Source organism: Chiloscyllium plagiosum, unplaced genomic scaffold (assembly GCF_037043375.1).
Source record: "Chiloscyllium plagiosum isolate Xiang-an unplaced genomic scaffold, Cpla_swu_hap1 HiC_scaffold_11, whole genome shotgun sequence".
In the NCBI taxonomy this organism is placed as follows: domain Eukaryota; kingdom Metazoa; phylum Chordata; class Chondrichthyes; order Orectolobiformes; family Hemiscylliidae; genus Chiloscyllium; species Chiloscyllium plagiosum.
The window spans coordinates 86,282,443-86,297,469 of record NW_028270149.1 but is presented as its reverse complement, the minus strand read 5'-3'; the positions used below and the strand labels follow the sequence as shown (position 1 = coordinate 86,297,469).

Here is a 15,027-nt window from a genome sequence, read left to right as displayed (position 1 = left end):
GAGAAAATAGCCCACAATAGAACAGAGGAGTCAAAGATAGGTGGTGGGCTGCCTGACATTTGGCTTCTTACTCCTTTTGAGGTGACGATCCTGTCCCTGACTGCCCTGATGCCTTGGACTGAGATTGGAGGTGGTTGTTGATGTACTGTGAGGAAGCTTCAAGCTGAAGACTATCTCCCTCAACCTAACAGAGGCCTTTTGATAACTATGATGAGCTTCCTGGCTCTGTCTGTGTTAACTAACAAGGCATTACAGAAATGTAGTGAGTCTGGCTGAGGGGACATATTGCAAAAATGCAGTGCAAGAAAATTGTCCATGTCCAGTTTCCTCATGGTGGGTGTTTGGGTAGGAAGCTGCAGATTTAATGAGGAGAAATCTGCAGTTAACAAGGCCAGCACAAAGCAATAATTCCTCTTAATAGGAAACCTGCTGCTGCCTAGAGTGAGAATCTCATCTTAGCACCAGGAGCTCTGTTTGAAAATGCAGCGAGTTACTCCTGACAATGAGAAAGGCCTTTCCTGATTTTTTTTTTTTTACTTGCATGATACTCCCAGATTTCTTGCTATAGCACACCTCGCCAAAATGCTTCAACTTCTGTAGTTGTGTTCTGGACTCTTGAGGCAGGACATCATCTTATTTGTCAACCTAGGCAGTTTATTTAAGAATTTTGTATTTAAGCAAGTTTTGAGAAGACTTGTAGCTCAGGTTGAGGTTCTGGATATAAGTTTGCTCGCTGACCTGGAAGGTTCATTTTCAGATGTTTCGTCACCATACTAGGTAACGTCATCAGTGAGCCTCCGGATGAAGCACTGGTGGTATGGCCTGCTTTTTATGTGTTTAGGTTTCCTTGGGTCTGTGATGTCATTTCCTGTTCTTTTTCTCAGGGGGTGGTAAATGGTATCCAAGTCATTGTATTTGTTGATAGCATTCCAGTTGGAATGCCATGCTTCTAGGAATTCTCGTGCATGTCTCTTTTAGGCTTGGCCTAGGATGGATGTGTTGTCCCAGTCGAAGTGGTGTCCTTCCTCATCTGTGTGTACTCTGACCTCTTGGCATCATGGTAGCCCACAAACCCACCAACACACTAAACCAGCAGCTAATGAACTTGAAAGACTTTACACAGACAACAAGCAAAACTAATGTAATTTACAAAATGCCTTGCAAGAAACATAACAAACACTACGTTGGACAAACAGGCAGAAAGCTAGTCACCAGGATACATGAACATAACTAGCCACAAAAAGATATGACCCAGTCTCAGTAATATCTTTACATACAGATGAGAAAAGTAACCACTTTGACTGGGACAACACATCCATCCTAGGATAAGCTAAACAGAGACTTGTACAAGAATTCCTAGAAGCATGGCACTCCAACAGGAGCGCTATCAACAAACACATTGACTTGGATCCTGTTTACCACCCCATGAGCAAAAGAACAGGAAATGACATCACAGACCCAAGGAAACGTAAACCCATAAATAGAAAGCAGGCCATCCACCAGTGCTTCACCGGAGGGTCACTGATGAGTGTGGTGACGAAATGTCTGAATTTGAACTTTCCAGCTCAGCGGACAAACTTGCATCCAGAGTTTTGTATATTGCAGTGAGGTTCCCACTCATTCTCTACAGTCTGCATCTACTTAATATATCCAAGTGTGACTGTTCTTGTATCCCAGGAATCAGCCTGGTGAACCTTTTGTTTCTCTCCTTCCCGGGATAAGTTGGCATTTCCTTAGTTTACGGAAATCTCCACATTAGTATTCCTGGTGTCGTGAGGATTTGTTATAATGCTGCTTCATTCTTAACTGTTGCCATTTATCTCCCTACATTCTGATTCATGTAGGAACACTATTGCTTATCGACTGTTATGTAATTTAATGTTGTTTCTTAATCTCTCTTAACCAACACACTCCTCGTTCCTACATGATGAACTTTGTCTTAATTTAATCTCTAGTTTCAGATGTAATTAAATCACACTCAAACTCTGTTCAATCAAGTTGCTATATCTGGATGAGATGGAGTCGGTCAGCTACTTTTTCAACCTTCCAAGTTTGTTACAACAAAGATTTCTGCGCTTTCATAGCCTAATGCCATATGTTTCTCTAATTTTAAATGTAGCTGCCTAATTTCTGCAGTGCCAGTAAAAGGTTGATTAAAAGATTTCCTTGAGTTAGAGGAAATATCATTACTTCTTAATCCCAAATGTAGAATCAGAGAATCATAGAATCCCCACAGTGTGGAAGCAGGCCATTCAGCCTATCAAGTCCACACCACCCTAGCCAATCTGTGCATTTCCCAAGGCCAATCCACCTGACCTGTGCATCTTTGGATTGTGGGAGGAAACCAGAGCACCCGGAGGAAACCCACACAGACTCTGGGAGAACATGCAAACTCCACACAGACAGTCGCCCAAGGCTGGAATCAGACCCAGATCCCTAGTGCTGTGAGGCAGCGGTGCTAACCACTGGACCATCGTAGGAAGTTAAAAAGGAATAAGTGTCCAATGCCAAAGGAGCATGAAAGGAATATGCAATTTTAAATCCTTGGAGTATCGTTGAGATGTAAGGCTTTAACCTGAGACTGCAGTTGTTTATTTGGTATCTTAAATCACTAGTATTTGGTTTTATTGTCACATGTACTTCAGTACGGCATACACGAGTGTACTAGGTGGCCATTTTCAGTACCATATTTGGTACAAAGATGCCAGTGTACAAACTTTTGGTATAAATTAGGAAAGTAAACCTAAAAGTTCAGCATCACAGTCCTCCCTAAGCAAACAAAGAGAGAATAAACAATAAGAGCAGACAAATCCGTGCTAGGCCTCCCCTCACAGCCGGGACTGGGGTAACATCAGCAGTAGAGAATATTTCTGTGGGCTGTTGCTGTTCTATTGTTTCTTTTTGATCAGTCTTGTCACTGGGCACTTTTATTCTGAGAGAGACCGAGCTTTCTCAAGCTTTTGGTCTACAGTAACCAATCCATCTCCTGTCTGCTTCTGCAAGCATCTCGTTGAAATACGTTTTTTTTTTAAGATTAGCTTGTTGGTGAGTGAGTTTGCATCTCTGCTGTGTGAAAATTCCCAGAAAGGGGTGTAAAAGTAGATGAGATTCCGCTCCATGCTTTCTGGGTTGTCTGTTTTCTGTGCTTGGTGATAAAATGTTAGTTTAAGTTCAGATTCATTTTCTTTATTGACTTCCTGAAGCTTGGCTGACCTTTTTTGTTCGGATGATTGCTGTGGCCATTAAGTGAATTATATGTTTTTGTCCCTCTTTGACACAATTTTAGTTCATGAAATTGCCAGGATTGAAAACCAGACGAGGCAGTTTGAACTTCAATTATCCATATTTTGTCACCCTTCATAACAATTTTGTGATCCCTCTTTCCTAGTGATTCCTTCCTGTCAGCATTATTAATCAATTACTTGTCATGGCAGAATACCACGTCTAAACTCTTCCGTTCCTAAGTTGGTTCCTCTGCATACTGATCAAGAAACCCCTCTCTCGTGAATTCATAGAATCCCTAGTGTGGAAACAGGCCCTTTCAACCCAACAAATCCACACCAACCCTCCGAAGAGTAACCCACCCAGACCCATTCCCTACACTATTATCTTTTTCTATGTCTGGCTAATGCACCTAGCCTACACATCTCTGAAAACTAGGGGCAATTTATCCATGGCCAATCCACCTAACCTGCACATCTTTGGACTGTGGGAGGAAACTCATGCAGACACTGGAAGAATGTGCAAACTCCACACAGACAGTCACCCGAGGCTGGAATCGAACCCGGGTCCCTGGTGCTGTGAGGCAGCAGTGCTAACCACTGTGCCACTCCTCGTGTTCTGTAGTGAGTCTGAAGTGATCCTCAACAAAATTCTCCCACGTGAATATTTTCGTCTTCGAGGAACAGAAGGATCTTAGGGTGATCCCTGAAGTCGGCAGAGCACGTAAACCGAATAGATAAGATGCAAAGTGGAGCAAGAAAATGTCAGAAAAAGTGAACATTTTTCTTCAAGGTAAAGATATGTAAAATAGTGGCAACCAAGGGCTTTATGAAAGTAAATTATTAATATTAAGAAATATGTGCTGGAAAAATAATTGGACTAAAAGCTGATAAATCCCCTGGACCATCAGAAGGCATGTTATGGGAGCTGTGGACCTAGTGGATGAATTTGTTTTGATATTCCAAAACCCCCTGGAATCTCATGGACTGGAAGTTAGCCAGTGTCACATTGCTGTTACTATTTCTCCCTGTGAACTTAAGACAGTGATCTAGAAGTCTTTGTATCACACAGTGCAGATCTGATCCTGACCTTGTCCACACCCACATGTATGTGTACACCACAGAGATCCCAGCCAATCACACCATGCTTTCATGGAATGCTGGGTAAACGTCAGTGTGACCCCGGCCTGCTTTGATTTACCTCCAGTGTGTTTGAAGGGAGTGTGAATGGAGGAGAGCTGAGGGGCAGATTCTGTATTATTTCTTGGTCTATCTGCTTGATTCTTGTCCCCTGCAGGTTGCTCGGAGTGCTGTGTGAGATGTCTCAGGGGCGTTCCCTACGCCTCGCTCATTGCCACCGTCCTGTGTTTTGTGGGAGTGGCCCTTTTCTGTGGCTGTGGCCATGAGGCTCTGACTGGGACAGAGAAACTCATTGAACTTTACTTTTCCGATGACTTCATGGACTACGCTATCCTAGCAAATGTGTATGTATCTCTTTCTCTTCTGTCTTTTCCCGATATTTATTTTTCTTTATTCATTAGTGGGATAACAGCATCAGCAACAACATCTGTTGCCCATTCCTAATTGCCCAGAGGGCAGTTAAGAGTCAACCACATGAATGTGGGTCAGGGTCACATGTAGGCCAGACCTTCCCTAAAGGGCATTAGTGAGCCAGATGGATTTTTGTGACAATTGAAAATGGTAATCACTAGACCTCTTGCAGATTTGTACTGAATTCAGATTCCACCATTTGCCATGGCTGGATTTGAACCTGGGTCCCGCAGAACATTTATCTAGGTGTCTGGATTAACAGTACAGTGATAATTGAGTCACTGGGCCATCATCTCCCTGCATGAGGAGGAACATGAAGCTGTGTCAGTTGGAGCAGAAAGTAGTCAAGGGTTATGGATAGATGATGATTGAACGAAGCTGTTAAGTTCACTGTGTAATCATCCACTTGGGAGCTGATGGATGAATCTGACGTTTTAATGGTTCTATGAACAAAGGGTTTTACACTATCAAACACAGAAATATTTAAACTCTATTGATCATGACGCAAAAAAATCAGTCAAATGCTGGACTTTATCTTAAGTGATGCTTTAGTTGTACAGAGCTTCTGTCAGATTGCATTTGGATGAACTGTTTTCAGTGTTGACATTCTGGGAGGGGGTCATTGGGGTTTTGGGCTAACCTTTGGAAATTCACCTGAATAATATCATGTTCACTGGGTTAAACAATGTAGACAAATGGGGCTTGTACTCACTTAAGTTCAAAGATCAAGGGGTGGTCTGGTCAGAGGTGTTTTTTTTTTAATGATTCAGGAAGGTAGACGGGAGAATTCAGAATGAAGGAATTAGGCTGTGGGTAGGATCTGACTGAGATGTATAAAATTGAGGGTCCTCGATATTATCGATAGGAATGAATGTTTCCCCTTAGAAATGGGGTCAGTTACTGAGGGGAGGAGGTCTGTGGATTTGAAGTAAGGAGCAAGAGAGGACTTAGGAAAATTGTTTTCATTTCAAACATGATGAATGTCTGGAACTCACTGCAATAATGCTGAGAACGATTACAACATTTTTAATAAGTATTTTGATGAGCACTTGAAATACCATAGCGTACAAGGCAGTGGGCCAAGTGCTGGAAAGTGGAATGAGAGTAGAGAGGTCCTTGATGGGCTGAAGGGCCTCTTTCTGTACTGGTTATCATCTTTGGTTCTAAAGTTGGAGGTCTGTTATTTTTATTGCTCCTTTTTCCTGCCCCCCCCGGAAAAAAAGGCCATAGATGCTGAGAATAATTTAAGTTTTCATGGCGCAGATCAGCTGCCTCTTTCTGCTGGGTAAGAGTATCCAAAGAGTTGGGGACAGAGTCAGCCATGATCTCACTGAATTACTAACTGCCACGATGGACTCAATGGCTTCCTGTTCCTGACTTCCCCTCTTGGTATAATGTGGATAAATGTGAGATTATCCATTTTGGTAACAAAAACAAGAAGGCAGACCTCTATCTGAAAGCAATAGATTGGGGAAGCAGGCAGTGAAGAATGCAGATGGTATATTGACCTTTTGTAGTGAGAGGGTTCAAGTACAGGAGCAAAGGTGTCTTTCTGTAATTTTACAGGGGCTTGGCAAGACCAGGCTTGGAATATTGTTGCATTTCTGGTCTCCTTATCTGAACAAGGATATTCTGGCTATGGAGGGAGTGCAGCAAAGGTTTGCAGGACTGATCCCTGGAATGGCCGGACTGATATACGAACGGCGACTGGATTGGTTAGGACTATATTCACTGTATTGTGGAAGAATGAGAGAGAATCTCCTAGAAACCTATAAAATTCTGACAAGGTAATTGCAGGAAGGATGGTTGTGATGAATTTTGAGAGTCGAGAACCTGGAGTCACCCTCCAAGATGCAAGATAGGCTATTTAGGACTGAGACGGGGAGAACTTTCTTCACCCGGTAATGAGTAATGAGCCGATGGAATTCTCAGCAAGTGATTTGAGGCCAACCCATTGCATGCTTTCAAGAAAGAGATAGATGTTTTTTTACTCGGAGAGTAGTAATGCTTTGCCTGCAACGGTAGTAGATTCACCAAGTTTAAGTGCATTTAAGTCATCATTAGTCAGGCATATGGACGTACATGGAATAGTGTAGGTGGGATGGGCTTCAGATTAGTGTGACAGGGCAGCGCAACATCGAGGGCCGAAAGGCGTGTACTGCGCTGTTATGTTCTATTGTTCTTGAGGCTATAGGGATAAAAGTGTCTGGGGACAAGGCAGAAGCAGGGTGCTGAGGTGGATAATCAACCAGCATCATAATGAGTGGCAGTGCAGACTCAAAGAAGTTCCCATTGTATTTCTGTGATCTGTGTTCTTGCTTGTTGTGTGTAATGGAGGTGTATTGACAATGTGATTTGTTTCTGTGTTCCCTGTTCTTTCTGCTGTCACTAGGATCCAGGTGTTCCAGTACATTATCTATGGGACAGCATCATTCTTCTTCCTGTATGGGGTGCTGTTGCTGGCAGAGGGCTTTTACACCACCAGTGCTGTCAGATCCCTCTTTGGGGAATTCAGGACCACCCTGTGCGGCCGCTGTGTCAGTGCAACTGTAAGTCTCTCAAATGCTGTGTGGGAAACACGTGAATCTGAACTCTGACTTCCGTTCACAGATGATTGGCCAGGCTGCATCTCCTAGCCCCAACACCATGCATTTATGTTTCCCATTGCCCTTGGTTCATAAGGGAGTGAGTAATGTTTCTTGGGTAAATGGAGTTGCCCACTTGCCATAATCAATTACAAGAGTGTCACCTTAAACTACACAAAGTGTATTGGGTATTTTAGGAATGCCAAGCAGCTGTTGGCATCTTCTTTTCCAGTTCCATTCACACCATCCTGTGATGGGACTCATGACAAACTCTTCTTCTCCCAATAACTCACCCTCTCACCCCTTATGTGCCCCATCGCAGGCTGACTGTCTCATATAGTCCCAAGACTTGTGGAGCATGTGAAGACTGATTGCACAAGACTTTGAGAAATGCCACAGGGATAAGTGGGGAGACTGATGTCGATGCAGTGACCCAGTGCTAGTATAAGATGGTAACTGAGATCTGGTTTTGCAAGTTCAGTCACAGCTCCGAATACCAAGTGATCCTTGATTCAAGACCAAAAAGAAAATGCTGGACAATCTCGGCAGGTCTGGCAGTATCTGTAAGGAGAGAAAAGAGCTGACGTTTCATGTCTAACTGACCCTTTGTCAAGGCTTTGATCCTTGGTTCAAACTGTGGTAAAGTCTCTGCCGCTCTCTGTCATTGCATTTTGAACTGAGAATGTTTGTTTGCATTTGCTAATTACCCCTCTCTTCCTCTTCCAGTTCATCTTTCTGACTTATGTGCTAAGTGTTACCTGGATGGGGGTTTTTGCTTTCGCTGCATTGCCAGTCTATATTTACTACACCATGTGGTCCACGTGCCAAACACTCAAATATGTGACAGATGGAAATACAGGCTTTGATGATGTCTGTGTGGATGCCAGGCAGTACGGTATGGACTCTGGCCATATTTCAATGTGGAATAAACACTTCCTAAATTATTCTGATTTGACTTTCTCCTCATACAACTTTGGAGCTCAAGGTGCTGTCACTCCTGTGCACCTAACAGTGCAGGGCAATCCCTCTGGGAAGGGGTCCAGAATCTCTTAGTACAGGACACTCTCTCAGAGAAGGAGTCCAGGGTGTTCGGTGAGGGACTGAATGAGGACAATGAGGCACTCTTTGTGCATTGTAGCCCTGGAAAAGGGATAGAATAGTGGACTTTTAATGGGTATTGAGATAAGGAGGATAACAATGGGATGTCTTTCTCCAATTAGAAGTTTGGGCAGCATGGTGGCTCAATGGTGAGCCCGGCTGCCCTCAGCTCCAGGGTCCTGGGTTCGATTCCAGCTTTGGGTGACTGTCAGTCTGTCTGTCTGTGTGGAGTTTTTGCATTCTCCCCGTTTCAGTGTGGGTTTCCTCTGAGTGCTCTGGTTTTAACCCACAGTCCAAAGATATGCCGGTCAGTTGGATTGGCCATGGGAGATGTACGGGGTTAGAGTGGAGGAGTGGGTCTGAATGGGATACTGTTCAGAGGGTCAGTGATCGCTCGATAGGCTGAATAGTCTCTTTCTGCACTGTGTGTGTTCTGTGAGTCTTTAGTGAGATCTGGTGTACAGTTTTGACCTCCTCTGGAGGCATTCACTAACATTTTAGACAGGATGCAATAAAGGAGCAAAAACAGAAATTGCTGTAAAGACTCAGCAGGTCTGCCAGCATCTGTGGAGAGAAATTAGAACAATGGAAAATTTCTGAAGTGTTAATGCTGATTTCTCTCCACAGATGCTGCGAAACCTGTTGAGTTTTTCCAGCAATTTTTGCTTTTGTTTCTGATTTCCAGCATTGGGTCGTTCTTTTGATTTTTCTTTTTGCAGTAAAGGAGCACTTGTTTGATTCGGGAAATGAGGGGGTTGCCTCTCGGGGGTTATTAATTAAAATCAATGAGGGAAGAGGACATGTTAATGAAGACAATATTAGTGGATGAGGTGTATATAATCATGTACCACATAACAAGCTGCTCAGCCAAGTTAGTGCTCCTGTGAGTAAAGGAAACAGTAGCAACACGGTTAGGAAATTGGCCGGGCGACAAGAGGCGGGATGTTGAGATTGGTTTTTGGACTGCGGGAATGTTTATAGTGGCGTTCCTCAGGGGTCTGAGTTGGCACTCCTGCTTATATGTATTAATGTGACCTTGACTTGGATATATGCAGGGTACAGTTTCTTTTAGTATTTAAATTATGAAAAGGATAATAATAACAATCAAGGGCACAGGTTGGTGGGATGGGCAGACTATTGACGTTTGATGCAGAAAGGTTGGAAGTGATTCATTCTTGTCGATTAAACAAGGAAAAGTAACATAAAACAAGGGCTGAGATTCCAAAAAGGGGTTCGGATGCAGATTGACCGGGAGTAAATGCACGCAAGTCATTTTAAAGGTTGCCAGGCAAGTTGAGAATGTGTCTAAGAAAGCACACAGGATCCTGGAATTAATCAAGACTGTGAAAGCAAGTTAGATGCTAAACTTGCTGTGGTATCCACACTTTGGGAAGGGTGGGAAACTTTGGAGGGGAGCCAAAAAATCATTTCCACAAAAGTTTGTGGATATGAGGCACTTTCAGATCTTGCCAAGTTAAGATTTTCGATGTAATGACTGCTGTCTCTGGAGAGGAGATTTGAATAAAGTTCAAAATCTGCGTTGGGTAGATGGAGAAGAACTGTTCCTGTTGGTGGAAGGATTTCACATGAAAGGAGGCAGATTTAAGGTAACTGTCAAAAGAAGCAATGAAGACAAGAGGAAAAGCAATTTTTTTTTCTTTTTGGAGTGAGTTGATGGGATCTGGAACGTGCTGCATGAGAGTGTGGTGGGTGTAGGTTCGAATGTCCATGTTCAAAAGGGAAGTAGATAATTATCTATAGAGGAAAGGAAATGCAGAGCTATCGGGAAGGGTTTGGGGAGCAAGACTGGATTAATTACTCTTGCAGAGAGCCAACTCGATGGACTTAATAACCACCTTCTATATTGTGACCACTCAATGATTCAATTCAAGATGATGCTTGATATAGAAGCAATAGGGTTGAAAAGGGGAATTAAGTTTGAAGATTAGGCCATGAGCTTATTGAATGGTCAAACGTGCTCAAAGCTGAATGGCTCACTCCTGTTCCTATTTCTTTGTTCAGCTCCCAATCATCTGGTGGTGCAGGGATTAACACTGCTGCCTCAAGTGCGCAGGGACTCAGATTCACTTACAGTCTTGGGTGACTGTCTGTCTGTGTGGAGTTTGCACGTTCTTCCCATTTCTGTTTGGGTTTCCTCTGGGTGCTCCAGTTTTCCCCTCATAGTCCAAAGGTGTGCAGGTTGGGTGAATAGGCCATGCTAAGTTACCCCACAGTGTCCAGGGATGTGTAGGCTAGCTGGATCAGCCAGGGCAAATGCAGGGTTACAGGGATATGGTAGTTGGCGGTGGAGGGGGGGGGGGGAGGAGAGAGGGAGGGGAAGCTTGATGGGTCTTTTTTTTTGACGGTTGGCGTGGACCCGATGGGCCCTATGAGGCTAAGGTCATCCATGGTCAAATTAAATATCAGAAAAGCCTTCAGAGGCTGAACAGGATTGATCCTGTTTCTGAGTTAATGAATCCCACTGAGTTCTGGTAATGAGCTGGTTTGTAGTACAGGGTAAAAACAATGACTGCAGATGCTGGAAACCAGATTCTGGATTAGTGGTGCTGCAGATGCTGCCTGAACTGCTGTGCTTTTCCAGCACCACTAATCCAGAATCTGGTTTGTAGTGTAGCCATGTGAGACACATTTAACAACACACCACTTAAAATTGTTCTTTGTGTTTTTTGTGGGGACTCATCCTCGTCCCTTCTCCTCCTGATTCAGGAGTCCTGCCATGGAGTGCTAATCCAGGGAAGATCTGTGGCCTCAATCTAACATCCGTTTGTAATGCCTCAGAGGTAAGTGATTTCAAACCAATTGATGCACCTCAGTTCAGAGTAACCACTGCTTCACCAAGCAAGTTGCTACCCTCAAGCCTGCAGCCAAGAAGTCTCCTTTTGCTCCCTAAGTTTGAGGCTTGTGTATCAAAACATGATAGGAAAGCCTTTTTTGTGGTCCAAGTGGGGCATCTCCAGTCTATATCCAACCCTGTGCTGCTGAGATGGTCAGTGTTGTCACAGGAGTGATCGCACAAAAAGATACCCTTGAAGGAGGCCAAGGGCTCTTTCAAGAAATGTTCAGAGCGCCCAAATCCTTGAGTGGTTGAGGGGGAAATGTGCCACTACAATTAATGAATAGTGAAACTGTTCTTGAAAGAGACAACCATGGGAGAGAGAGAAAAAAAAACATTTTTTTTATTTTGCAGAAGTGGGAGTAAAGAGTTAACTGTACAGTGTCCAATTGTTAATGGTGAAAAGGTGAGTTGTAAAAGAATTCTGGAGGATCCTGTATTCAGGGTATTTACTGAGCAGGGGTGAAATAATGGCCCATTAGATGGAACTGGAGCCTGGTTCTGCAGGGGCTGGAAGATGTCCTCTCTTACCATCCCTTGAATAATTATACTTCCAGTGTGTAAATGTTCAGTCACAAAATTATAGACCTTGTCTTCCCACACATGATGCACCTGACCTGGGAGTCTCTGGGCACAGTGAACTATGCGATCAGTTTTAAAGAGTAGAGAAGATTTACACTGTATCACTGTGTTGAACATGTCCTGGGAATTTTTGATAGGAACAGTATGGATGAACCTTTACATTCAGATTAAATGATTAGAGGCAGCTTTTATTTTCCATTTAAGAGTAGATGGAGCTTGACTGTCTGCCTCCAGCCCAGAGCTGTACCTGTCCTGGGAGTGATTTGATGAGGACACCATGAAGGGAGATTTGCATTCAGTTTAAAAGAGTAGAGGCAGCTGACTATGTGTGTATTGAATAGTGCTATAGCTGTCCTTGGAGTGTTTGATGGGGACAGAATTGAGGGACATTTTACTTTCTGTTTAAAAGAGTAGAGAAAGTTTAATTCTGTATCTAACTCAATGTTGCCACTTTCCTGGGAGTGCTTGATGGGGAACATTGTACAGGTAGCTTTAGTTTTGTTTTAAAAGAGTAGTGGGAGCTTTATGTCTAACCCCATGTTGTACCTTGGAGTGTTTGATGGGGACAGTGCAGGGAAAGCTTTACTCTGTCTATAACCCTGTGGTGTACCTGTCTTCAGGGTTTGATGGGGACAGTGTTGGGGGAGTTTACTTTCAGTTTAAAAGAGTAGAGGGAGCTTTATTCTGGATCTTGTCAGATGGTTCAATTCCTACTCCATGTCCCGCACAAATCCATTTCCACTAGAATCAGCAGCTGGAAAGTGCCTGGTGCTGGTGGATTTAGCACTTTGGGGTAACGTAATGTCCCTCTCTCCAGGATTGTCAGCATCATGAGAACCTGCTGAATAAATGGAAGGGGAAAAGTTTCAGATCGTTGACTGACGTGCACTGTGACCTTTTTCATTCAGTGGTGCTGGAAGAGCACAGCAATTCAGGCAGCATCCGACGAGCAGCAAAATCGACGTTTCGGGCAAAAGCCCTTGCTTTATTCCTGATGAAGGGCTTTTGCCCGAAACGTCGATTTTGCTGCTCGTCGGATGCTGCCTGAATTGCTGTGCTCTTCCAGCACCACTGATCCAGAATCTGGTTTCCAGCATCTGCAGTCATTGTTTTTACCTTTTTCATTCAGTTCCATGTTGAGTTCCTTTGTGTTTTTGTTGTAGTTTGAACTGACCTACCATCTCTTCATTGCATCGTTTGCGGGAGCTGCAGCCACTGTCATTGCTTTGGTAAGTTAACAATACGAAGATCTTGAGAGGATGGTGAGTAAGTTTTGCTGCATTTGTGGACAGCGTGAATGTCATTTTGATGTGGGTCAGAAATGGTTCACGCTTGACTTGAGTGCAATAAGCACCAATCCCTGTGGTGTGACAGGGTCTTTGTCACAGTAAAGAAGGAGTTTATAGGAGACAGACCTGGGGCAAGTCACAGACTCTGTACTGATATAGATCACATGCATGCAAATTACAAGTACTTGCAGGAATGCAATAAATTTCATTCTGGTTGCTGAACAAGACTTTTTTCTAGTTAGACCAGAAAGATGGAGATCTTAGAGATCACTTTTGTTTTAGCTTAAAGAAATTCCAAACAACAAATCTCAGTATAAAGCTGAAAAAAGATAAAATACCAAATATCCCAGTTCCTGGCATGCACATATATCCCTGGCATGTTTGCATTTACATGTGTGGTGTGTATCGCTAGCATGTTTGCTAATACAGGACCTGCAGCTCAGAATCAAAGCTGGATAATCCTGTTTCGAGTGAGAGTATAATTTTATCTGATTGATCAAAGTCTTGTTTACATTTGACTTTCACTGACTCTGCAAACAATTTTTAATGACATTTTTTTTACTTCTTCACCTATTTCTTCCCCCTCTCATCCACTACCTCTCACCGTCTCGCCTCCCCTCACACTTTCAGCTCACCTACATGATGTCCTCCACCTACAACTATGCTGTCCTGAAGTTTATGAGCCGGGATGATTGCTGCACGAAATTCTAACTGGAAGCACAGACTGCGATCATCACTACCACTCTCCAAATCTGTCTCTCTGTCTCCCCCTCTGTCTCCCCCTCTGTCTCCCCCTCTGTCTCCCCCTCTGTCTCCCCTAACCCACTCCCCATCTCCTCCCTCCCTTCTCCCCCTCCCACTCTACTGCACAACATTTTCTCCAGGAAAAGTCTCTGACTGGCTTCACCTTCCTTAAGCACATCGGTTTCCCAATAACAGCGTCTCCTCACTGCACACGGATCCTGAGCTCAACATGTAACCTCCACGTCAACTGAAATAAATTGTGACATTGCGTAAAGAGTTCAAGTGTCAATGCGAGGGAAGCTCTTTAACTGCAGAATTTAAGATTAAATAAGCTCAAGTATTCTGACTGACATATGATGAGAAGCCAAGAAATTCAAGGCTTGAAATTTTGTTTTCTTTTAAATAGAATGTTTTGCAAGTAGTTTGCCTTCTACTTACCTGCTATAATGTGTGCTCTTAGCTTACACTCTTTTCATGTGTATTTTCACCGGATGTGAAAATAAAAAGGCTGGAGTCTGACTGGACCAGGATAATGTACATTCCTGTTTCTGTCCATTTTCTAATTATCATTCTGCAGGCCAGTAGGCTGGGTGGCCTCCTCTGCACCATAACAATTCTATGATTCTCTGAAGAGAATCCTGTGGCATTCATTAATCCTGCAGCCCAGGGGCTGGGTGGTTTGATTTGGGGGAAGAGTTTGTGGTCGATATTATGTCACTCTGGTTTTGAGAGTGAAATTGAGTTCAATGAGGCCACTCGGAGGGTGCCTTACCCTGTATCTAACCCTGTGCTGTTCCTGTTGTGGGTGTGTTTGATGGGGATACTGCAGAGGAAGCTTTACTCTATAGCTAATGCCATGCTGTATCTGTCCTGGCAATGTTTCATGGAGACAGTAAAAGTGGGAGCATTACTTTCTGTTTAGAAGTATCAAGGAAGCTTTGTTTTCATTTTAAAAGAGTAGAGGGAACTTTACTCTGTATCTAACCCGTGCTGTCCGTGTCCTGGGAGTGTTTGGTGGGCACTGTGTTGAGGGTGCTTTACTTTCAGTTTAAAAGAGTAGAGGGATCTTCTGTCTGTATCTAAACCTATGCCCTACCTGTCCT

The 15,027-nt window shown here is 43.5% G+C and overlaps 1 protein-coding gene across 2 annotated transcripts in view; it reads left to right on the top strand.

Moving 5' to 3' along the window:
• LOC122557055 (proteolipid protein DM alpha) overlaps nucleotides 1-14,461 on the top strand; it is a 56,545-nt gene extending 42,084 nt beyond the window's left edge. The window contains exons 1-7 of one of the 2 annotated variants that reach the window (XM_087992285.1): nucleotides 3,969-4,014; nucleotides 4,519-4,705; nucleotides 7,165-7,321; nucleotides 8,084-8,252; nucleotides 11,183-11,256; nucleotides 13,055-13,120; nucleotides 13,811-14,461. In XM_087992285.1, the coding sequence (XP_087848411.1) occupies nucleotides 3,984-4,014; nucleotides 4,519-4,705; nucleotides 7,165-7,321; nucleotides 8,084-8,252; nucleotides 11,183-11,256; nucleotides 13,055-13,120; nucleotides 13,811-13,891 (765 nt within the window). In that variant the 5' untranslated portion in view covers nucleotides 3,969-3,983 and the 3' untranslated portion in view covers nucleotides 13,892-14,461. Of the gene's footprint in view, nucleotides 1-3,968; nucleotides 4,015-4,518; nucleotides 4,706-7,164; nucleotides 7,322-8,083; nucleotides 8,253-11,182; nucleotides 11,257-13,054; nucleotides 13,121-13,810 lie in introns of those variants that run through there. The other variant, XM_087992286.1, reaches the window with a different exon arrangement.
• The last annotated feature ends 566 nt before the right edge of the window (nucleotides 14,462-15,027 follow it).